Source organism: Oncorhynchus mykiss, chromosome 17 (assembly GCF_013265735.2).
Source record: "Oncorhynchus mykiss isolate Arlee chromosome 17, USDA_OmykA_1.1, whole genome shotgun sequence".
NCBI classification, from domain to species: Eukaryota; Metazoa; Chordata; class Actinopteri; order Salmoniformes; family Salmonidae; genus Oncorhynchus; species Oncorhynchus mykiss.
In genome coordinates, this window is record NC_048581.1 from 50,459,410 (window position 1) to 50,485,176 (window position 25,767).

A 25,767-nucleotide genomic window follows, 5' to 3' on the forward strand; every position below is an offset into this window, starting at 1 on the left:
AAAAGTCCACAATGAAACTGACATTGAATGTGGAGAATGATACATTTGCAATAGAGCTGTGACCATGATCCCAATTGATAACTAAATATGTCCATTAATAATTGCATAATAACAAATAAGGTTACAACAACATACTGAGTTATAGGCTATTTATTAAATCCGTTTGCCAGCTCCAGGTAGGTTACACAAGTGGCACAAATTGACTTGCAATGGCTCCAGTGATACCGTCAATTCAATATGTTTATTGTATCAAATGGTAGGGTACAGTAACCTGCTATGGCATACCAATTAATAGCCTACTTGGTTGCCAACAGATGCAAATGTAGCCTATCATTCTCCACATTTAATGCCATTTGAATCAGCTTTCCATACACTTCTGTTGACACACCCACTACTCGAGCTACAAACTGCACATTCTCCAAAAGGCATTTCGTTAAATCATTACATTAAAAAGACACCGATCTGGGATCAGTTTACCCTCTTTGGCAACAAATACTTCAAGATCAGTGCTTAGGGAGAACTCAACTGTGCTCAATGTTTATTCACTTATGAGAAATTTAAATTAGAGTGAAATAATTTTCTTCAATTGCAAAAGAAAATTATGCAAATAGTAGTACTAAAACTACAAACACCAACCATCCACTCTTGTAGTTGCAGTACAATACATCCAGACTTGGTTTACTGTGTATATTAGAGAATGAATTACAAAATGTGAGTATATACTTACTTAATCCAATATCAGTGGTCAGAGGGTCGGTTTCCAGGACAAAGGATTAGGCTTAATCTGTGTCGGGGAAACCGCCCATTGTATTTTCCTACAGTGCACAAACAAGTCCAAAACAATGTGTGAGAATCTGTACATTCAAATTAGAAGAAAACATAACTTTATTGCCCATATGAAATAGAGAAAAGAACAGCTCACACCAAGGCCTGCATCTGTTTCTGACTGCAGCACAATCTAATCTAAATTTCCTATGTTTTTTTAACTCATTTAAGAAATATACATATTTTCTTCTCCTAAATGTCACAAGGGAGTATTTTGTTAACTTTGTTGAGGTTGTTTAACCACCAAACAGTTACAATTTTCAATATTTAACATTTGCATTCTTTAAATATGTATTATGCATTCTTTAAATATGACCACAAGCTTCCATTGAACAAAATAATTTCTCTTGTAAAATTCAAGGAAAATTTTGTCCTACAATCGAAATAAAATGGGCACCTTCTACGACTGGGCCTATCCTCTCAGAAGCCTACGGAAGCAGACAGAAGAGAGAAGTTTGGGCTCCATATTGGAAGATGCCACTCAACTAATGACCCGTTTCTACTCACAGTCCGGGCAAAGAGAGCGTGACCACATAGTCCCAGAGAATGCATACACGTCTTTAAATATTAAAAGCCAGCCGCTACTTTTGTGATAAAGAAAGGGTTTGCAACATAGTCACAGTTTAAAAAAGAAAACAATTAAAGCACTTTTTCCCCCATTCATGGACACTATTTCAAGCATTTTATTCTTGTTGTCCAGCTTCAGTCCGCTTCGAGGGCAGCGACTTGTGTTCTCTTCAGTGGCCAAGAAGCCCAGTCCCTAAATGGATACATACGCATGTTTTACCAACACTGACATACAATCAATAAATCTGGTCAAATTTAACATAGCTCCACATACTGCAGGTCAAGCATGTAAACATTGGCCATGTCTGAATACCCATACCAGCGTACCACATACTATGTACTCATCGTCGCATACTATTTAGCACATACCGTTTAGTAAAAAGTATGCCACGGCCGCAACGCAGTAGCGGCTCCTGACTGGCTGAGCAGGTGGGGCGGGGCCGAGTGCAGGTGGATTTTTCCAAATTCAACAGATATGTATCGCATTAACCAGCCTGATAATAGCCAATTTCCAATTAGATTAATTTCTCCAAACTCTGAATAGAATAAGGTGTAATAGTCTACCTATAACCAGCCTGAGAAGGATTATCACATTTGACCTATACCGTAGCCCATATAGCCAATCTATCCGATTGTAAAAAGGATTGAAGACAGAAACAGATCATTTGGTTCCATTTCAACATATTTATTAGTGAAACCAAAGTGCTGTAACATATACACACACACATTATATGAAATAAAATAGCCTAGTACATACAAACGTTTCAAATCAAAAGGCTATAGCACAGAAGGAAAAAAATGTGGGTTCTGTTGAATCGCAAATTCAGAACCACTGGACAGCAACATCGTAAACTAAAGCCCTGATCATTGGGAACAAGATAAGAATGACTGCTAAGTAGCCTAGTTGTGTTGTTTGGCTACTTGAAATGAACTTAGGGCCTATGATAAGCCGCCTATCACCCGCAGCCCACCTCTTCCAATGAATCGTGGAAAAGTGTGCATCAAATTCTACTAGGTGAAACGCCGACATGAGAATAACATCCAGGCATTTAAAACACTATTTTCAACAATGTACATACTAAAACGTTCTATTTTCGCATACTGAGAATGCGTTGTGCGCGATTACGGTTTCGGGTTATTGGTGAATTTCGGTAGCGCACCCCCATACCTGATTATCAGCTGTTGTCAAAGCCAAAATTAGTATGACATCCGGGCATTTAAAGTACTCTCGAAAAGCCACATACAACTCAAACGGACTAGGACGCAAGTATGGGTACTCAGTCACGACCACTGTCTAAGCATAATAGTGATCAGAAAATATCCTTACCTTTGAATCCTTCTTCAGGCATACACACTGAGAAGAGAGCACAGAAACAGTTGTTTGAAAACAGGATCTTTCTATTCATAGGCAAATGCGAAAAAGGAATTTCTGGGTGTACGAAAGAACAAAAGGGAGAAAAACAAATTATGGAAAGAGACGAAAATAAACATACCCTGATAAACATCATCCATTGCTGCAAAATCTGCTATGGGTTCATCAGCCTGGAAGAAAAAGACACAGATTCAGGAATGAGCAACTGCATTCGCTGATCGTCTCCAGTAATCACGTGACGACGTGTTCACTTTCCTATGAGATACCCATCTGTCCAACGCCGGGCGCATCGTTCAACAAAAAGTCAACAATCTAAAATGGGAAGTGTTCGTACCTTCAGACAGATGACGCTCTCTGGGATGACTCCTAGGCTGCCGAGGGTGGCAGAATCGTCCGTAAGACACCGGCCGTCGATCGACAGGTTCTGATCAAACGGGGCCACGGAGAAGGCGTGCATGATCTGAGGGAGGACCATTACAACACACCAGAGTTAGGATCAGGAATGAATAGATTCAGAGTGGTGCAAAGGCAAGGAGGATATATTATGAATCCCTCGCCTGTATTTTCAACTCCTTGAGCGTCTGATTGGCTGAGACGATGAGTGCTTTCTCTCCCCGGAGCTTCCTGTGCCTCGTGCTCCTCCTGATCCCCGATTTGCCACCACTGGCCATGGGGGTGGGACTTGCAGCAGCACTGACGGTGCCATCACTCAGCTTCTGACGCTTTGCCCCGTCCTCTGACTGGACAGAGGGTCATGTGACCAGGAAGCAAGGGCAACATTGGGTAATATTCCATGTCAATCATCCTCTAAAGGGCTTCTCACTTTTACATTATTGGTAAATAGCTTAGAGTTTCCACAAAACTACTCAAACATTCGATTCTTAAGAGACTTATGAGCCATAAAAAGTGTAACTGAGGCGAGCGGTTTGTATCATACCTGGCTGAAATCAGGGTCTCGCTCTCCATCCACCTTAGCAACAGGCTCCTCCCTCTCATCCTCTGCCTCCGACCCGCTCACATTCATCTCAGGAGCTGCATCCTTCAACTACAGAGGAAGACACAAGTTGTATTCTTCTCTGGAGATTCATACCATTTACATATTACACTGACAAGAACCATTTACTACAGAGAGAAAGAGGGAGAAGGGAGAGCGAGAAAGAGACTCACCCTCTTGTCGTCTATGACCTTGCGTACGTAGACTGTGGCTTGTGCATACTCTCTCATGTCTCTCTGCTGCTGGAAAATGAAGCCTTCTCTGCAGTCCCTACACAACTCTGGACACACACACACAGTCAACTCTCACACAACACCGTCAAACAGTTCCTCTGCAGATCTCAAAGAATCAAATCACCAACAGTCACGCCGTCAAGGGGAAATCACGTGGGCTCAAATCTCACCAGGCTGGGTGGTGTACTCCACACTGGAGCCGTTGGGTGTGGCCCCGCTGATCCGGCAGATGGAGATTGGCTGATCAACCAGGAAGTGTCTGCTGATCACCTCCCATTCGTCGGGCCAGAGAAGAGCTATACTGTGCAGAGGGAACACCACACAACATGAGACCAGGAGGGATGGATGATAAAGACCAGAGAAGTGCTGTATAAAACACAACAACTTGAGTCAAGAGGGGTCAGAGGTCAGTGAAGTCACTCACTGTTGGGCGTCTCCCTTTAACATGGAGTCGAAGGTGAACATGAAGCCTCTATGTGGACATAGGAGTAAACTGTTCCCTACGCTTGACACTGGGGTGGTCTTAGTGGGCCTCCTATAGACAGACACAGAAAGACAGAGTCAGAGACATTCATGCCATCTTTTACTTTTTTTGGACTGCTTCACCATCCAAACTGTTGGATTTGGAAAGGACTTACCTGATGAACCTTCTCCACTCGTCTACAAAGAACAGAGGAACTATGTAGAGAATATCTGTCTCCTAAAACAAAGATGGGGTTGATCAGTATGTCAACAACATATATTCAGTTTATCCAATAGTATATTACTCTAAGAATTGAAGGAAGGAATTGTTAACCGTTTTACTACCAGGGTCCCAGCAGTCATTAGTCATTTTATTACCAGCGTCCCAGCAGTCGTTAGTCATTTTGTTACCAGCGTCCCAGCAGTCGTTAGCCATTTTGTTACCAGCGTCCCAGCAGTCGTTAGCCATTTTATTACCAGCGTCCCAGCAGTCGTTAGCCATTTTATTACCAGCGTCCCAGCAGTCGTTAGCCATTTTATTACCAGCGTCCCAGCAGTCGTTAGCCATTTTATTACCAGCGTCCCAGCAGTCGTTAGCCATTTTATTACCAGCGTCCCAGCAGTCGTTAGCCATTTTATTACCAGCGTCCCAGCAGTCGTTAGCCATTTTATTACCAGCGTCCCAGCAGTCGTTAGCCATTTTATTACCAGCGTCCCAGCAGTCGTTAGCCATTTTATTACCAGCGTCCTAGCAGTCGTTAGCCATTTTATTACCAGTGTACTAGCAGTTATTACCTGTTATTAGCCATGCATTATTTTACTGTTATTACCTGTGGCCACTTGGTGAGTGTGGGCCTGTTCTTCTCCTGGAAGAGGTTGAGTAAGGAGCTCTTCTGTTCTGACGCCATCATCCTGTTCAGAGCCTCATTCTCTTTCCCCTCTCGCTCCAGCCTCTACAAGAAAACACAGGGGTATCACACAGTTAACACATTGACATTTTAGTCATTTAGCAGACACTGTTATCCAGAGTGACTTAGAGGAGTAATTAGGGTTAAGTGCCTTGCTCAAGGGCACATCTGAATTTCCGCCTAGACGGCTCTAACCAGCAAACTTACAGTTAGTGACAATGCTCTTTTTTTTTCTTCACAAGGCTAGAAGACAAGTAGGGAGAGACATTTTTGTTTTACAGTATCTCTAATCCCTCCCACCACATCCGTCCGTCAGTCCCTTCTTACCAGGCACTGCTGACAGGGCTCCTGTAGCTGGGTGAACTGGGGGGCTTTGGGGAAGTACACCCTCAGTTTGGACCACACCTCCTCAGTCACCAGCCGCCGCTCGCTCTCCAGGATACTCAGACCGCCATGCCGACAGAGGATGTCCTCGTTGAAGGTCTTCATTTCCTCCTCGTCTCCGTCCAGGTTCTCTGGGCCGTACTCTGGAAACAGACAGCAATAGTCAAACAGTGAGCAATGCTTTGATAAAGACAAGAATCAGACAGCAATAATCCTCATGATCTCTGCACAAAGAGGGGAATGCATGTTATTTCTCACCTGACTCTAATAATAATAATAATAATAATAGTGGAGTTCTCTACTCCACCTTCAGTCATCGTGATAACTGGTCGTTTTCCAAGTTGTACGATTTGTGATCTCTGCTGGTTTGTGTACCTTTAGTAGCAGTGATCTCTGGTCCCTCTCCGTTGGTTTTGCCGTTGCTGTGTTTGGTCTCCTCCTCATCCTCCTCCAGCTGCTCCAAGGCCAACTGTCTCCAGCTCCGCAGAGATGTCTTGCCCGCCCAGTACCCCTCATCACTGTCGGACAGGGGTGAGACGTAAGAACACACACTTGCACAGGATACAATTACTAAATGCAGTATTAAAACTGTATTACTATTATTTTTTTTAAATAAGTGCATTCCGCTTACTTACAAAGTTATGGTTATTTTGACCAACTGTTTTACGGACACAAAATGTTGTCATGAATCAGAGAGTCAGCGGTTACCTTTTGGGCGGGCACTTGACAAGGTTGGTGACTTCTTTGTAATCCTCGGCCAGCTGGTTCTTTAGCCGCAGCACCCTGCATCTCTGCCCCACACATTCCTCACAGAGAGTTGAGCCTGGACACACAGGGTCACACACAGAAGAGGTCAGAGGTTGCAGAGAGGAGCTGAGAATACCCACTGCACGTCAGCCATTGCAATGGCTCTTACCATCTAGCCTGGGTCCTCCTCCATATTTGTCGAAGAGAAGCTCTGCAGCTTTGACGGAGATCCTCTTGGCCTCCCCCACCTTGTCGGGGTGCAGTTTACCGTGAGAACACAGGAAGTTGCCGTTGTCGATTTCTTTGGTGACCGTCGAGTCATCCAGCCATTTCTTCAGCCACTCCAGAGGCACAAACTCATACTCTTGGCCTGGAAGAAAAAAACCCAGCAACATGCAGGGTCCGACATTAACAACGGGCCGCAGGCCCAGGGCTAGTAAAAACATGTTAGGCTGGTGGATTTCGTCATTCACTGGCCCGACCGGACCAGTAACTTCTCAACGCATTTTGCGTTCCAGTTTGACATCAAATAAAAATTTGGTCACATGCACAACATATTTAGCAGATGTTACTTAAGCAATAAGGCCAGAGGAAGTGTGGTATATGGCTAATATACCATGGCTAAGGGCTATTCTTAGGCAGGACACAGCCCTTAGCCGTGGTATATTGGCCATATATCACAAACCCCCGAGGTGCCTTATTGCTATAAACTGTTTACCAACATCATTAGAGCAGAAAAAATAAATGTTTTGTCATACCCATGGTATACCTGGGCTGTCAGCCAATCAGTATTCAGGGCTCAAACCACCCAGTTTATAATGCGTTTTTTGCGACATCAGTCACAGTCTGCCATTGAAAACCATTGAAGACAACACACGGAAAAGTCATGTTATCTGTATTTGAGCAATATGATTGGTCGTCAAAGGCCCACCACGCTCCCTGCATGTCACAACTTCTCATTCTCAAGAAGTACATACGTTGATGCACTGCACACGGGAGCTGTGCAGGTTGAAGAGCAAAAAGAAGAGCTCACTGAGCTTATTTATTTTAGGGAAAGTGATTTACAAAAGTAAACCTTCAATAGTGAACAAACCAGCAACATGCTGGCTACTAGATAACATGCAAAACATGTAATTTAAATTAAAACTAGCATTCATATTGACAAGCCTACTACAGTGGAGTGCTGGAGTAGTGAACTACATGTAGTACAACTAGTCATTTAATTACATGTTGCAGTAGCTTGGTGTTAGTTGAACTAAAGTCAAATCTAGGTAGTGTTTTCAGTAGTTAAATACGTTTTTTTGCCATGTAGCTAACTACTGGAACTACACTACTTTTCTGCTAAAACAAAAGATGGGCGAAGTAGGCAAGAATTTCCTTTATTTTTTTCATCAGACCTACCGAATTCTCACTTGAAACAATTTTACATTCTGTAAACATATGAACCCTGTCCTTGCAATGTGTAGTCTGATTTAAAAAAAAAATCCGAAGCAGTTTGGATATAGTAAACTACTTTTTAAAAGTAACTTTATTAAGTAAACTATATGTTTCTTAAGGGGTAGCTTCACGGTAGCTTAACTTGTTACAGTGTAAAGTAATTGGTAAACTATATTTTCAGAGTAGCTTCCCCCAACTTGTGTGCCGAGAACAAACCTTTCCTAATCGTGATAAATTTGTTTAACACTCACTTATAAAACATGACCTGTGGAATGCACATGGAATTTTGACTTGGGAGCACCAGCACAGGAAAGATAATACATTGAATTACAGGCACGTTTTACATCTGGATCGTTGTTTCGTGTCCAGTTCGCTCAGGCTGTTACAGTATCATTTGAGGGGCGCGCATCACAAGCAAAGTCATTTGTATAATTTTACTTCACCTGTGAGAACCATTAGCACAGGCAAGTCTGATTAGGCGTAGCTGTACCACACAGCCTCTGCCACAGAAACAAACGCATGGCTTCGTGTCCGTGGTTGCACCTTTACTATTAAGCAAACCACATGTCTGTAGCTCAAACCGTTAAAAACGGTGGAAACGTCTAAGAGCAACAACGGCAGAGCCGTGACGTGGTAGACCATGCAAGCTCATAGAACAGAACCACTGAGTGCTGAAGCTCGTAAAAATAGTCTGTCCTCGGTTGCAACACTTACTACCGAGTTCCAAACTGCCTCTGGAAGCAACGTCAGCACAAGAACTGTTTGTCGGGAGCTTCGTGAAATGGGTTTCCGTGGCCGAGCAGCACACAAGCCTAAAATGACCATGCACAATGCCAAGCTTCAGCTGGAGTGGTGTAAATCTCGTTGCCATTGGACTCTGGAGCAGTGGAAACACATTCTCTTGGGTGATGAATCACGCTTCACCATCTGGCAGTCCGAAAGACGAATCTGGGTTTGGCAGATGCCAGGAGAATGATACCTGCCCCAATGCATTGTGCCAACTTTAAAGTTTGGTGGAGGAGGAATAATGGTCTGGGGCTGTTTTTCTAGGCCCCTTAGTTCCAGTGAAGGGAAATCTTAACGTTACAGCATAAAATGACATTCTGTGCTTCCAACTGTGACAACAGTTTGAGGAAGGCCTTTTCCTGTTTCAGCATGACAATGACCCCGTGCACAAAGCGAGATCCATACAGAAATGGTTTGTCGAGATCGGTGTGGAAGAACTGCACGGCCTGCACAGAGCCAACTCGTATTTACTGGTTGGTGGCGTTGTCTGCTAAAACAGTTGGCTCATAATTCAATGGTTGTGTGTTCTAATCTCACATGGGACAGAATTCTTTACTTTTGAGCCTTTATTTACAGTATTTTAGTCCAAGCCGACACACTTCTAAAAGTGAAAAAATACCTGTGAGAGGGGTCGCCCTTGTAGTAGTTGTAGGTTTTTAATACAGTACCCAAGACTAATTTGTGAGTTAATTTGAACATTGGAAAAAGTACCGCAATGTGGGTTAGATTGAATTGAGCCCCTAATCTTCATTTTCAATGTGATGATTGCACTTTTCTCCTCAACACAATACAGCAATAAATGCGAGTCCACATTTCAACTAGTTTTTCTGCACCCCATGGGGGATTCGAAAGTACACTGCAAGTGTAAGATCTCGCAAGTGTACCCGGGTAGCTTGCCCCCCTGGGTACGAAAATGTTTGCACAAATTTAGATGGCCTCCAGAACATTCAAATGCCTTGATTCCAACCCGAAATACAAAACAAAATTATCAAATACTTGATCAAATTTATCTTCCAGATTGGAAACATTTGTTGTAGTATTGTGTTTAGAGAGTCATGACTTTACAATTTAAATTAGGGCTGGGCGATATGGTCAAAATCTCCTATCCCAATAGAAGTAATTTCATATCCCGATAACTGTACATATCACAATACCGCACATTTTCAGTAAATTCAATTAATAAATAGTTTATCTAAAATGACCACGTAAAGGCCTATTTCTTATTACATTTTAAATTATACTCAACAAATAAAAAACGTGTTTATTTAGAACCTTTGTGCAAATGTTCAATTAAGCATGTAACAAAATTATTCAATATTAATGTAAACAATCTAAAAAGGTAAATAGAAAACACCAACTATAGTTGAAAAGACAAATAAGCCTAACATAAATATTATTTTAAATGGTGGGGGGGGTGATTCTTTGCCATATGGTGTGCCGCCAGAAAAAGCTTCTTGCAACGTCTGAGTCATGGGTTTGTTTTGAGCACTCGACTGTACTTTTTTGGGTCTCATCTGTAGACTCTCTGTACTGTTTCACATGTTCCTTGCGTAGGTGGTAAAAGAGGTTAGTGGTGTTTGAGCCTGTTGTCAGGACCGGCCTGCGGCATATTTTGCAGAGGACGTTTTTTTGGTCCGTGTCAGACTTTTCATACCCAAACCACGTCCATGTGACCGAAGTAGCCCCTCTTTTAGGTACGAGCTCCGTGTCACGTTCATTCTCCTCCATGTTTGTTTGTGTTGCAAATGTCCTTCCACACCGCACGCAAAACGTCCTCCAATTGACGAAAAGACATTGCCGTAAAGAGTGATTTGCAACAACTAAATAAACTATAGAGCATAATATGAAACGATAGACGTTTTTCTATCGTCACACGATATATATCGTCATATCGCCCAGCCCCAATTTAAATTACTGAAAATGTATGAATTCGGTGTAATGTTAGTCGTTTCGGAAATCGTCTAGGCCTAGATGATCTGGACTGTTTTCGAAGTAAAAACATTAAATCTGTCTTCGAGACTAAAGTCTGCCCACATTATCTTGAAAAATAAATCAAACATGGCTGCTATATGAAACGCAACAGAAAATAAAAGAATGTGCCAGAAAACAATAAGGCTAAGTGGATTTGTACTCATTTGTTACCACTTAAGGCGTCCGCATGCACATTGTGTGACTTTTTTTTTGTTTTGGTCTTCGGCAAGGATTTTGTCGGCTGTTCGTGCACACTACACTTTGGTAGCCGAAGTCTACACCCGTTCGTCGATGATCAACAGTAGGGATTCCTCAATTAAGTGTTTGTTGTCATTCAACGAGAGAACTCGTTTTCATGTGAATTTTCTCACTTGAGAAATACTACACCAAACATCTTAGTTACAAGTAAAAGTGTGTGACTAAAATGCGGACCACACCGCTTGAGACGCATGCCCTGCAAAATACATTTACACATACATGTTATTCAATCATGGCACCCACACTGCTCACGAGCGTCTGCGTAGCCGGGCATTAAAATAGAACTTGGTTCTATTGTGAAGCTTAATGCACTGCAAGTCCCGCCTCATTAGTTTATAGAAGCATATACCCACGTGGGTGATTGAAAGATGAACTAAGGTCCACACTCCAGTCCAGTTGGTAGTGGTAATGCACCTTAAAGTTGGTTGCCACCGCCATACAAAGTCCAAAGAAGACGACAAAGAAGTCTGAAGGAGGAGAGATTACTAGAAATTAACTCAGTTTACCCTTTTATCTGTGGATTAATTGTCGGAATAGAGGACCTTGTGCATTTCAGTTAAAATAACAACCCAATGTTTACATCCCAGGACAAATTAGCTAGCAACAGCAAGCTATCTAGCTAAATGTCCCCAAATTAATATAGTTGGTTCAGAGTTCATTTTGATATTTCAACCTGCGTGTCCTGATCGCGCCTTGTGTGGGTGGACAAAATCAAAATGCGCACGAGTGGTCTGGTAAGCATGTAAGACCTCCTCGGCAAAACCGCCAAAATTTATTACAGATTTCTTGAGTTATGTTAGACTAATTGAGACTATTTTGAGGAAGTGGCTACGGTTTCTCAAGAGACAAAGAGTACTATTGGCCTTTTTTCAAGTGAAGGTCTTTTAGATTGACGCACGGTTGGATTTTAAATAATATAAATAAAAGAAATCCCTATTAAAATCTGTCAGTTTAAGTATAAGGTGTTTAGCATGGGCTGAGTCTCAATCCAACGCATCCACCTACGTTGACCATCTGCATCTGTGGTGGAAGGTAGCCGAGCAACAGAGGTGTGTCTTCAGACAATGAGACATCCCGAAAATCGGTCTTCTCATGAAAATGTCTGTAGCGTTTTGTTCTAGAACCCCCACAAGTGCCACGGGAATCGTACAAAGTAGGCAATGCTGATGTGCCAACTTTATTTGTAGCGTCCGAACCGTTTGAGCTACAAACTAATATGACCCCATTATGGAAAAGAGGGACTCAAGAACACCATGGTGTTCTCCGATTTGCTCTACAAACCCCCACAAGTGTCACAGGACTTGTCTGAAAGTAACCCATACAAATAAATGGAAGTATGGAGGGAGGTAATTTTGTGCCTACAAAAATAAGGGGTGAAAAAAAATGCTTTCTTATATCTCCTAGATATTAAAAAAATATATATTTTTAATTTGACCTTTATTTAACTAGGCAAGTCAGTTAAGAACAAATTCTTATTTTCAATGACGGCCTAGAAACAGTGGGTTAACTGCCTGTTCAGGGGCAGAACGACAGATTTGTACCTTGTCAGCTCGAGGATTTGAACATGAAACCTTTCGGTTACTAGTCCAACGCTCTAACCAGTAGGCTACCCTGCAGCCCCTGAACAACATTATTATTTTTTATTTTTTACCATTTCTGAATGTGTTATTGAATGTGTTTATTTTTTAATTATTAAAAAAAAGTAGCCTCTCTTTAACTAGGCAAGTCAGTTAAGAGCAAATTCTTATTTACAATGACGGCCTACCCCGGCCAAACCTGGACGACGCTGGGCCAATTGTGCGCCGCCCTATGGGACTCCCAATCACGGCCAGATGTGATATGCTATAGTAGTAAAGGACAAATTCAATGTTTTATCAAATCAATTCAAAATAGCTAAAAGATCCATGGTATATCCATCTCAAAACAATTCCATATGTATTTTTGGCTATAAAATCACAACTCGCACATGCTCATACTTTTTCAGTTCGGACATTTATTTTTAGGCACATAGGCGATTAAAATGGTCACCCTGTAGTCTTGAAATTCACTCACAGAGATGATGAAGGAGCAACCTTCTCCCCCCTCCTCAGTGTAAAGAAATTAGACTGGAGCCATCCACAGCACACACAAATCACACTGCAAACAGGTACCGGGAGGCGGGACAGATAGCAGACTGTCACGCTAGCAGTCTTTCCGTTGTGTCGCTCACTTTGTGACTGACAGGTGCCTGTCCTATCAATAGATCTCTAGAAGATGCATATCGTTCATTCTTGCGAGAGGGCTCAGCTGACTTTTTTCTGAATAGCGAATTGAAAAGTAGCGTAATTAATTTAAGTGGAAAAAGTTGTGGGCTGAAAATTTGTTGGTTTAGCCGACAGCCAGCGCTAGTGGAAAACACTGGCATTAAACATCATGAACATATAACTACTTCCATATTGCAATATTGTGACATGTCTGGGGTAATGTTTTTACCAACCGTCTTCCGCAGGTAAAAGCTCGTAGAGTTCCTTCACCTCTTCGTGCTTGGCCTTGCCCTTGTCGACGCTCTGCTTGCGCATGTCGGCCATTTCCAGGCACCACTCTTCAAACTTCCTGTTGTCTCGGTCCACCAGTCTCCCCAGAAAGCCTGGCACAGATAGAGGGCTCCCACTGACATCACAGCTCCCATCGCTGGGTTCAAAGGTCATACAACCACAACATTCTAACCAGGCCTCTGCAGCAACAGGTCGTGTACCATGCACATTTAGCCAATTTTACAATAGCAGGGAATGCCGAACTACACAGTTCACCTGGGAATAACCTTACTAGAGAATAGCTTTTACCACCTATACATTTATTCTTAACTATTTTTATCTGGGGTGTTGACTTGTTGACTATTTGAATCAAGTATGTCAAAGGTCTGTACACACTGCAGCCCTTTAGCTAGCTCAATTCTTACCTTGCACATAATGTATTGTACAACAGTAATCACCAGGTGCAGTACAGTAGTTTGATCCTCACCTGGCACCTCAACGTTGGTCTCCATGGGGTCAGTGTCCTCCTCTCTCTGGCATTTGTACACCAGCATGTAGGCATTTCTGGAACAGTGATATCCTTTACTGCACTTGGGCTTACGGGTTTGGGACTTCACCGTCTCGGCTGGAGAAAGACCAGAAGAACAGCATCGAATGCGTATAAGAGAAAAAGTGATCAAGAGTGGAAAGGGTAGGACTTTTACCACTAAACAACTGTCCATTTTTAACCAAGATGTATTTCAAAACAATACTGCTACAATTCAGGGAAGTGAAGGGAATGAAAAGGGAGGAGAGGTGAAGGGGGTATATATGGACTAAGGGAGGGAGGAGCAGGGACTCAGGGAGGCTCACCGATGTCCTCCTCGATGCCCAGCTGTAGCTTTTTGCCTTCCATCTTCTCAATCTCCTCGTCGTTGAACTTGTACCAGTCGCTGGTGCGGGCGTCTCGCACGTGGGCGATGTAGTGACCCGAGTAGGCGCTGACCCCGCGGTGGATCAGAACCGCACTCAGCTCGTACACACACTTCTCATCTTCTGGGGACGTCACCCAAAGAGGCCCAAAAAACAAACACACACACACACACACACAGACTAACCAACTTTCCACAGCATGGAATATGTGTCTGCATGCAGCCTTTACACCATGGGTCTTTACATTTGATTTCATTCACTTTTTGACCCCACCCTACCATGAGACATCCATGTCTTCATAACTGGAAAAGATAAATGGTTGAGTTTGATATATATTTTTTTAAACTCACAGAACAGGGTTGTCAAACTATTGCATAATTACAATAAAAAATTACATCTAAAAATGCATAAAATCTGTTTTACCGTTTTCACATTTGTAGCTTATTTGACATTTGAGGCGTTTGTGTTGTGCCCGTCATCGGTTGAGGCACAGCCTACTCTTGAATTCAGGATGGGTGTCATTTCAAATCATAGAAATATCATTGATAGAATGGAGATAACCCTTCAGACCACTGCAAAATTGCTAGTAAATCAAGTACATGTTTTACTTCCAATTAGTACCACAAAGATGGCTGCCGTTCCACCCACCATTGAATGTAGACCTAAATGGTCATGTCTATTCGATTATCTATATTTTTATGATTTCAATAGTTTTCCTATGGCAGATTGACAGTGTAATTTTAAACAAATGATATTCCCATTCAAGTGTGGACCTCCAACCATCTTTGTGGTCCCATTTGAAAGTTGAACATTTGAATTGTATTCCCATTTTAGTACATTTATCAGCCAAGACATGACACCCACCCTGTATTCAAGAACATGCTGTGTCTCAACCGATAGCAGGCACAACACACTTCAGATTATGTAATAGGATCCAAGTAACAAAATGAAAAACAAAACTGATTTTACACATCAAACACTTTATGTGAAAGGTAAACAAATGACTTAATATAAAAAATTAAAATTAAAATCGGCAAATTGACAATGTCAATCGTTTATTTTTTTCCAGTGATGACGACATGGATGTCTCAATGTATGGTGGGGTATGCAAAATGGGTCTAAAAAGTTTTAAAAAATCTAAGTTACTTTTAGACCATTTGTACCATGGGCAAATATGCATAGAAAGTTTCATTCAAATCAAAAGGGATGCAGTAAAAAGTGATTTAAATCAAATGGAACAACCCTCACACCATTGTCAAAAATACTTTCTCACAGAACTTTCTCACTGCATAACTGATTGTTTAGCTGGTGTCCTATAAATAACACTGTGCCAAGTGACAATTCTCTGTCATGGTATTTTCTTACTGTATTAACATGTGACACGTGGTCTCTAGCAGCGGTCTCCAGTTTTCTTTCTATTTTATCAATTAAATGTGTTCCTGGTTACAATTGTGAATTGAACTGACCTTCTGAGAGTGTCAGCTTCCCATATTAGGTTAATACTGCTATCTACTGGTCATTTTTAAAGGTAAAATATGTCTGTCTCCTGCACCATAAATGGCATTTAAACAAGAGAGAATCAATCAAATGGAAATCATTTGTAATACAACAAAGTAATGCCTTTCATTTGTATAGGTTTAATGTGTCAACATTTATTGATCTTGAATCGCAAGGTCTGCAATATGATTCCAAATCAGCCAGCTAAGAAACTTATTTTCTCATTCAGCTAAAGGTCTCCATCTACCAGCAGGAAAACAAATTTCTTCATTTGATCCTAGTTGGCTTTTGTATGTATGGGTGTCATGGCAAATAAATAAACAAATGCTAGCCTCCATGACCTAAATCGAGATAAATTTTCGAAGAAGTGATGAGCTGGTCGTAGCTAGAATAATTAAAGAATGTAAACAGTACATTTGGTCACATGTAGGAAGTAAGGCAGTCTTTATATATCACCAAATATGCACGTAGAGTCATGAAATGTTGTAGTTGTACTCTTGAATGTGTTACAATGTACGATACCTACTTTTTTGGCCAGAGGGGTTTAAATCCCCTCGAGGAAAGCGGGGAAAATATGTCACGGGTAGGCGTGTCCGAGCGTAGAAGACGCGCTATCCATCTTTATCATTAATTATTTGGTCACATGTATAGATTGAGGACAGCGTGTTTTGCCATTGAGAGGCTGGCAATACCTTTTTCCTCCAGAAACGGGCCCATGTCCAGCTGCTCTGGGAAACTGATGAAGGTGTTGAGCTTCTTCTTGTGACCCGTTTGTCTGGAAACCAGAGGAGGAAAGACCGCATTCAGCAACACCACTGAGTTGTTGCATTGACCCTCAGTATATGGCCACTACTCAGGGTAGGTAGTGAAGAGTGGTAGACTAGAGACTACAGATGGAATGAATGAATCATACTGACCTGTCGAAAACGAAACGCATCAGCTGCAGGTTGAGTACCCGTGGGAGGCTGTGCAGTTTGATGCGTCGAGCGGCGTTCTGTTTGCTCTGGCAGCTTTCACAGAAGTAGCGGTTGTCACCATCCAACTTCTCCTCCTGCAGAGAGAATTCACAGGATAATATTTTTTTTAAACAACTCAAATCAACAACTCACAAATGTTGTTTTTTTTTAACTGTAAGATGCTGTTGAAACATGCTGAATAGATTTCTATGAGATGCCAGAAGAGCGTTTTACTTAGTTGTCAGGTCCTTGCTTATTTTGAGAGCCGTGTTAGCTAGCAAATGTTGTGATATCTTTAGTGTGGCTAGCAGGCAATTACAGCGCTTGTAGGCTAAATACAGCTGGCAAAATGTCTTATATTAACAGAGAAAATCCATGTTCATGGTTGAAACATATTTTGCTAGTTTCGGGGTTCATCTGGATCTGTGAAGGTAACGTGTTGGTTGAGCTGATGCAAGGACGAACACCAAACCCACAAATAGTTCTGGGCGCCAGCGTGCAAATGAAGTAACCATGATGAAACACAGCAACGTCGGAGCACATGTGCTGTGATATGTATTGCTAAATATCATACCTTTTGGGGCCTCCCGTGTGGCGCAGTGTGCTACAGACGTCATTACAGAACCGGGTTCGATCCCGGCCTGTGTCGCGACCGGGATACCTATGAGGCAGCGGACTATCAGCCCAGCGCCGTTAGGGGAAGGTTTGGCCGGCCGGGATGTCCTTGTCCCATCTCGCTCTAGCAACTCCTGTGGCGGGCCGGGCACATGCACGCTGACATGGTCGCCAGTTGGACAGTGTTTCCTCCGACACATTGGTGCGGTTGGCTTCCGGGTCAAGCGAGCTGTGTGTCAAGAAGCATTACGGCTTGGCAGGGTCGTGTTTCGGAGGACGCATGACTCTCTCTACCAGTCCAAAGTTTGGACACCTACTCATTCAATACTTTTTTTTGTATTATTATGTTCTACATTGTAGAATAGTGAAGACATCAAAACTATGAAATAACACATATGGAATCATGTAGTACCCAAAAAAGTGTTATATATAAGATTCTTCAAAGTAGCCACCCTTTACCTTGATGACAGCTTTGCACACTTGACATTCTCTCAACCAGCTTCATGAGGTAGTCACCTGGAATGCATTTCAATTAACAGGTGTGCTTTCCTAAAAGTACATTTTTGCAATTTCTTTCCTTCTTAATGCATTTGAGCCAATCAGTTGTTTTGTGACCAGGTAGGGTTGGGATACAGAAGATATCCCTATTTGGTAAAAGACCAAGTCCATATTAATGGCAAGAACAGCTCAAATAAGCCTAGAGAAACAAGAGTCCATCAATACTTGAAGGTCAGTCAATTCGGAAAATTTAAAGAACTTTCTTCAAGTGCAGACGCAAAAACCATCTAGCGCTATGATGAAACTGGCTCTCATGAAGACCACCACAGGAAAGGAAGACCCAGAGTTACCTCTGCTGCAGAGGATAAGTTAATTCAAGTTACCAGCCCAAATAAATGCTTCAGAGTTCAAGTAACAGACATATCTCAACATCAACTGTTCAGAGGAGACTGACAGGCCTTCATGGTAGAATTGCTGCAAAGAAACCACTACTAAAGAGCACCAATAATAAGAAGAGACTTGCTTAGGCCAAGAAACACAAACAATGGACATTAGACCGGTGGAAATCTGTCCTTTGGTCTGAGGAGTCCAAATTTGAGATTTTTGGTTCCAACAGCCGTGTCTTTGTGAGACGCAGAGTAGGTGAACGGATGATCTCTGCATGTGTGGTTCCCACCGTGAAGCATGGAGATGGTGTGATGGTGCTTTGCTGGTGACACTGTCAATGATTTATTTAGAATTCAAGGCATATTTAACCAGCATGGCTACCACAGCATTCTGCAGCGATACACCATCCCATCTGGTGTGCGCTTAGTGGGAATATCATTTGTTTTTCAACAGTGACCCAAAACACACCTCCAGGCTGTGTAAGAACTATTTGACCAAGAAGAAGAGTGATGGAGTGCTGCATCGGATGACCTGGCCTCCACAATCACTCAACCTCAACCCAATTGAAATGCTTTGCGATGAGTTGGACCACAGAGTGAAGGATAAGCAGCCAACAAGTGCTCAGCATATGTGGGAACTCCTTCAAGACTGTTGGAAAAGCATTCCAGGTGAAGCTGGTTGAGAGAATGCCAAGACTGTGCAAAGCTGTCATCAAGGCAAAGGGTGGTGACTTTGAAGAATCTCAAATATATTTTGATTTGTTTAACACTTTTTTGGTTACTACATGATTCCATATGTGTTATTTCATAGTTTTGATGTCTTCACTACTATTCTACAATGTAGAAAATAGTCCAAATTAAGAAAAAACCTTGAATGAGTAGGTGTGTCCTAACCTTTGACTGGTATATATATCATAACTTTGATTAAATAATAATGGGCAAATTTGACATGTTTTGAATCGCACAGTATTCATGTTCATAACATTATCTACATGGTGTAGCTGAAATTTTGCAATTCTGTTTTCTGGGTCACGGAACAACACATTTTTGGTTGGTGGCCCTTGGCCTATACCGGGCCCCATCTTTATGTAGCTCCGCTATTACCAGGGGATATAACTCTGATGTCATAATTAATTGTTACTTGCGGAACGCTGATGTCAACATGCATTAATACCTTGGGGAACACTGATGTCATTATACAATGTTTCAAGTTTCAATGTCACGTGCACAAGTACAGTGAAAAGCGTTTCTTGCTAGTTCTAAACCCAACAATGCAGTAATCAATATAAATGTAGTACTAAAAATAACAAGGTAGAACAAAAACACAAATAAAAATAAGACATAAAAAGACATGACTAGTGAGTAAGCTATATACAGGGTCAGTTCCAATACCATATTTACAATGTGCAGGGATACTGGAGCGATAGAGGTAGATATGTATAGGGGAAAGGTGACTAGGCATCAGGATATTTGATAAACAAAGTAGCAACAGCGTATATGATGATTGTATGTGACTGTGTGTCTGGAGTCAGTATAAATGTGTGTGTGAGCAAATGGAGTGTGTGTGTGTTGAAGTGTCAGTGTGCACTCCTGTGAGTGTGCATAGAGACCGTTCAAAAATAAATGTAATCCAAGGGTCAAAATATGTGTAGACATTTTGTTAGCTATTTAGCAGTCTTATGGCTTCATTGTTACCTTGGGGAACTGATGTCATAATGCATGGTTACCTTGAGGAACTCTGTGACACATTCTGTAAGGTTCTTGTGGCCCTGGATGTTGAGCTCCAGTTCGTAGAATCGGGACGGCAGAGGAGAAGCACGACCACACTGGTTACACCTGTGTTGTAAAGCCAGACAGAGAAACACTCAGGGACAGGTTTACTCAGTGTCCGTACCAGTGCAAAGTCTGCACCTGTTATTTTGTATTTTTTTGCAGAGGGTTGAAATGTATCGGTGTTGTGTAGAAGTCTGGATTGATTTAAGGCAACAAAAAAAACAAGGTAGTGCAATTACGTTTTGATCTTGATCCAAAAATCATACATGGCAAAAGCGTGGCCCGGATAAAAGGATAACCTTTGCAGCCACAAAGCCAGAACCTCTAGTTAAAAACCCTAGTGTCCGGTCTGACATGGACTGTCCAGTTAACCTGACACAGCACTTTTCCAACTGCCTTTATGATGCTAATAAAAGACTGTTAAATTCTGTTGCATTTCTGACTGGCACCACCACTGATATCAAAGTACAAAATAGTCAGACGCTTGACTTTATAAAACCCAGCAATAAAGCAAGAAAGTACAAGGACATCTCTCATGGCAACCTGAAGATTCCAAATTCTAACAAATAAAACTACAACTAGGTTGTTAGAATGTTATTTAAGTCTGATTAAAGTTGACGGCTGAATGTAGTCCTGGCTTACACAGTGACGTAAGACATCTGGCCACAGAACTGCTGCTGGATGACATTATGCAGGTTTGGGTTCTTCTGTTTGGATAAGGTGTCCTCCAATAGCGAGAGGAAGAGCTTGGAAAACTCTTGAGCGTCCTGAAAGCGAAAGGAAAGAAGACGGGCAGGAGAAAGAAAGAGTAAAATAAAAACACAGTTTCAACTTTAAAATTGTATTATTTGTTTTCCTCCTATAGCCACTATCAAAACAAATAAGCTTATTCCAAACATTGTGAACTCTTCACACAGACTTTCCTGTACATGTATAAAAAATACATATCATTTTTTTTTTTTAAGATAATTGGATTGTACCTGCTGTTGTCCTGTGTCCAACCCCAGAGCCTTGACCAGCCCTGAGGGGTCAATGTACCTTCTGTTGCTGTTCTGTAGCAGTGCAAACAGGTACTGCAGGTGTTCACATATGCTGCGAGGCTCGTAGTCTGAGAAAGGGAAGATTGTGTTTCAGCTCTACAATTTGGGTTTACCTGAGGTCACCTATACAGTTGGCCTGATCTCTGAGGGCTTGCACACCTGAGTCCATGTTGTGCTCCTCTGCCCTGGCGTTCTGACACAGGTACAGGGTCCTACGCAGCTCCAGGTTGTGGAACCACACCTGCAGAAAGGTGTTGACGTAACATGTGGCGCCCAGGTTTGTCAGACCCACAAACGTGTTCTAAGAGGGAGAAAGAAAGCGATGGACAAGTACAAACAAATTTGTCTCTTACTCATCCAGTGTTTCCACATCAGTGCAGATCAAAAGGCAGACATTTTAACTTGAAGTGGAACTAAGTAATGTGGATTCACAAACAGGCATCCTTGCAGATGTGTTCATTGTGAATGTTGTGGAAGTATGCCTACCTTGTCCCGGCGCTCCGAGTTAGGATCGTCAATGTTGTGGAAGGTGTTCTCGTCAATCTCTCCCAACCAGGCATGTTCCCCAATACCGACAAGACAATTTGGGTTCCCTTTGCAATTCCTCCTGTATAAGCAAAGTCAGAGGGAGAGATGTCAATAGCCTAACAACAACTTCTTTCACACATTATTAACTTGAACGCAATTGGGAGAGTCTTCTGGGTGGGGCGTTAAAAGTTCCTTCATTCATTCATTCATTGGATTCCTATCTCCTTTCTATAATATCATCTCTGGCAACGGCACCATGCAATACACCCTGGACTAAAGAGGCAGACAAATAGGAAAAATGTGCTAGACCCTCGGATAAATTACATATTTCTCGTGGTAGGAATATTGCAAAAAATATATTCAATGGCTATATGATCAATGGCTCATTCGAGAGAAGACATCCTCCTGAGTTATGACATCAACTAGTATTGAAATCTGTGATACAGCCTGGATTAGAACCAGGGACTGTAGTGACGCCTCTAGCACTGAAATGCAGTGCCTTAGACCGCTGCGTCCATGTGGTAACTATTTAACTGTACTAGAATGCTCAAAGGGCTGCTAAAATTTGATATATTGGTATCAGGTTTTTTGGCAAGGAAAATATTGGATATCATATTGGCCAAAAATGTCATATTGGTGCATCACTATTATTTTTATTTGTCAAACTGCAGCCGAGCACCAATGATCATGTCACCAGAATAAGACCCTTGATATTTATTGGAAAGGAGCATCAAGCTCATCGCCTTGCATTTTCACCACCCTGTGAAGTTCATATTTCATCTCTAACCTAATAAACTGCATGCTTTCCCGATGAGTCATAGTGGACCACACAACATGTCAATATGTGACAACGTTTACTTCGGTATGATGTTATATCAATAATTACACAGAAAAGCATTTACAACGACATTTTTTGCTTAATTGTCTTGTTTCCATCAGGCCTGTCATTAACGGTTACATTTTTTATCCAACAACAACTTTACTCGTGTAAAAAGGTTGGATGGAAACCTGGTTAATAATGTCAACATTTGTCTCGTGATGCACTTGACATGATAACCGTGTCAGAGTTTGGAACGTGCTACCTGAAGACCTAGCTAGCCAGTAACTAGCAAACACCAGACACAGATGAAAGGGTAAACAAGTATCTTTGCCATAGACGAAGTGTAAACTTTTAATTATATTTGCTGACAACCCATAGTCAAATTTTGGCACCAGTAGAGTAGCTATATAAACCCCACACCCCTCTGCAAACACCTTCTCCTATGTTGGTTACAAGGGGGTACTTATTTAAATTAGGTAAGAGAATATCATGTTACCATTGGTGTATTAAAATTAGAATTAGGGGGTCACTTTATGCCCTTAAATAATCTTGACCCCTTAAATAATCCAGCCTCCTGAATACAAGTGTTTGACATGGGGGAGGGGACCAGTAGGCTAACGTTACTAATGTCATTTTTCATACTTTGGTCATCATATTTCTAACTGTTTTTGTCCAAATATTATTCAATTTCATGAAACACGATTTTGACTGTTCCATGGCAAGTAGCCCTTTTGTGCATAGAGTTCTATGGTTTGTTAAACTTGAAATCAATGGTTTTTGTTTGGTATACATTTTAAAGTAAAGAAAAATAATAAGTATCAGCGTAATTCCGTTACCAAGGAATTGTCTATACCATTCAGTAATGTGAATATCAAAATACTACAGGAAATTAAAACATGTCATGACAAGTGCTTTGCCTGTCTTTCCATAGATGGAATCTCATTGTGTAGCCTATGTATACACATGATATTCAACCGACTAGTTAACTACAAAATAATAAAATAGCAGACAAAAGGTAGTTGTGAAACACAATCAATTCACCCTTAATGTTCTCGCAACATTATAGCAGTTGAATATGACATAAAGGACACGTTTAGACATTGGGAATTGAAGAAATTAGCTAGGGGAAAAAAATAAGTAGCTAAACTTGCACATTTACCTGCATGCTCCCCTCTTGCACGCCGGTACACAGATTCGGTAAGCTATCTCAATATGTTCCCGTTGTATGTCCTCTGGTCTCACCGACTCGACCCAGCGCCAGGCTGCTTTCTCAAGCTGTACGCGAGGCGCCATTCTGCAAGAAAACAGAGCCTACCATGGGTACCCTGACAAAGAGGTGCCGAGGATGCTGCGGCCTAACTCGCGCTGCTACTGGCACACCTGCATTCACTCAACGTCATTAGCTAGCTAACGTTAGCCAGTTGGCTAAATGTAGGTATCTAGTCGTCGGCGAAAAAAAGGCCTAACAAATACTGTAGCTACAACGTCAATCACATCAGGCAAGCAGTTCAAATGACATAAGACTTGAATTACACAATCTAAACATTCTTCCAACATACATAGGCTAACACTAGAATCATGTCAGCTGATGCATTGTCGTAGCTAACTAGCTACCAATCATAATGTTAGCTAGCTTGTCAGATATTCCCCACTGCAAATAACTGCGTAGCTAGCTAGCTAGGTCTAAAGCTAACGTTAGCTAGCTAGCTACCCATCATTTCTTGTTAGCGGATAATATAAATATATTTTTTATTTTTTTTAATTAAATGTACATTCGAACCTTTCGTGCGTGTATCACAAACTTCTGATTGTGCAGCTGCATATATTTTCATATTTTATTCAGTTTGTTTTAGATTTAGCGCCCTTGCGTCAGTTTTTAAATAAATAATTTCCTTCAGTTTTAGGCGCAAGTACTAACGCATGACATGCGATTGATGTCGACGCAGCTACGTAGCCACTTTCAAAGAAAATGCGGGGGACTCCATAAAAATAGTGAGGAAGAGGCGAAGCGAGAGGTTTTACCACAGATAGAACAATGAGACAGATATTTCACCGGATGTATAAATGTGAAGCATCCGCTTTTCGTTTCTACTCATTACCAAATATGACAGTGAGAAGCACACTTGCCGGGAGTGGGAGAAGATGGAACGAGATGGATTTTGTCCGACATTCTGCAAATGTTCTCATCGATTAATCATTTAACGTCAACACAGTGTTCCCAAAACTAGAATATGTTATGAACATAGTGAATTAAAGTTTAGTAGACTTTACCCTTTGTAAAAGTTTTTAAAATCGCGTTGTTTAGGAGTGCAAAGGTTTATTGAGTTATTGCACAGGCGCACTTCACAGAGGAGGCGTTCCCTAACGGAAATATGCAGACACATGATGGCTCTGCCCATCACCTTGCTTGTTCTACCCACGATGACTCTTTCTTCCCATTGGAAACGATAGGGTGTGGTCAATCTTGGTTTAGTTATAAAATAAATATTTGGTTTTACTCTGCCCACGAAAATAAGCCCACGAAGTGAAGATTTTTTTGTATGGAGGGCAATAAGAGACTGCCATATTGGCACTCCATTCCATAGGAATTAATGGATTTCTTTATTATTTAATTCAGTTAAATGTTTTAAGGACAAAATTAGATGTATTTAATTCATTTTCTTGTTGTAGTGGGGACAGCAACATTAGTAATGTTTTTAGATATTTTTAATTTTTATGCTTTGCTCACATAATATAATTTTAAAGTATACATTAAGGTATCTGTAATAGAATAAATGTGTCAAACGAATGTAAAAATTAATAAAAGCATTTCTATAGCTTCCAAAATGTTTTTTTACAACGTGGGGGAGTGCCAAGATGGAGGCATGGTGGCTTCAACTCAGCACCCCTATATAATATATAATACCCCTATATAATATATTGGAGGTAAGTGGCATGGCATTTTGGCAACTTAGAAAAAAACAACTTTATAGGATTTGTGCATGTTGTCATAGAGATAGATAGAGGACTCATATGGATATAGTTTCAGCTTGGACATTTGCCATTGAGGGCTTCCACCATTTAAAGGTAGTCAACTGGGTAGGGATTCCTATGAATTGGGAGCAATCAGCCAATGAAGAAGAAAATGGACTACTTTAAAATGGAGATTGCCCATGGTATCACAGACACTATAATGGCACAGATACAAAGATGAGTCCTCTATATATCTCTATTGCCTGTTGTGTATCTGCCCTCTCATTGGCTAGAATGATCCCACCTGATCTTGCCTCATGCCTGTCTTCCATC

The 25,767-nt window shown here is 41.5% G+C and overlaps 1 protein-coding gene across 4 annotated transcripts; it reads right to left on the minus strand.

Annotated features, from left to right (window-relative positions):
* Window positions 1-132: 132 nt before the first annotated feature.
* On the minus strand, window positions 133-24,524 carry usp48 (ubiquitin specific peptidase 48). 4 transcript variants are annotated; one of them, XM_021570297.2, is made up of 27 exons: window positions 24,263-24,524; window positions 23,642-23,776; window positions 21,621-21,741; window positions 21,294-21,435; window positions 21,075-21,202; window positions 20,737-20,861; window positions 20,049-20,157; window positions 16,784-16,917; window positions 16,559-16,641; window positions 14,310-14,489; window positions 13,945-14,082; window positions 13,421-13,570; window positions 6,662-6,862; window positions 6,454-6,568; window positions 6,121-6,263; window positions 5,689-5,888; window positions 5,284-5,406; window positions 4,630-4,691; window positions 4,416-4,526; window positions 4,162-4,292; window positions 3,932-4,038; window positions 3,702-3,809; window positions 3,322-3,504; window positions 3,099-3,224; window positions 2,886-2,934; window positions 2,720-2,746; window positions 133-1,585 (listed from the first exon to the last, which is right to left on the minus strand). In XM_021570297.2, exons 2-27 carry the CDS (start codon window positions 23,773-23,775, stop codon window positions 1,563-1,565), a joined length of 3,153 nt encoding a protein of 1,050 aa, XP_021425972.1. In that variant the 5' UTR covers window position 23,776; window positions 24,263-24,524; the 3' UTR covers window positions 133-1,562. The 4 variants fall into 4 exon arrangements, with proteins under 4 accessions (XP_021425972.1, XP_021425969.1, XP_021425971.1 ...); XM_021570294.2 differs by having other exon boundaries at window positions 14,310-14,492; window positions 24,263-24,523; XM_021570296.2 differs by lacking the exon at window positions 24,263-24,524 and adding an exon at window positions 24,042-24,060 and having other exon boundaries at window positions 14,310-14,492.
* Window positions 24,525-25,767: the final 1,243 nt, after the last annotated feature.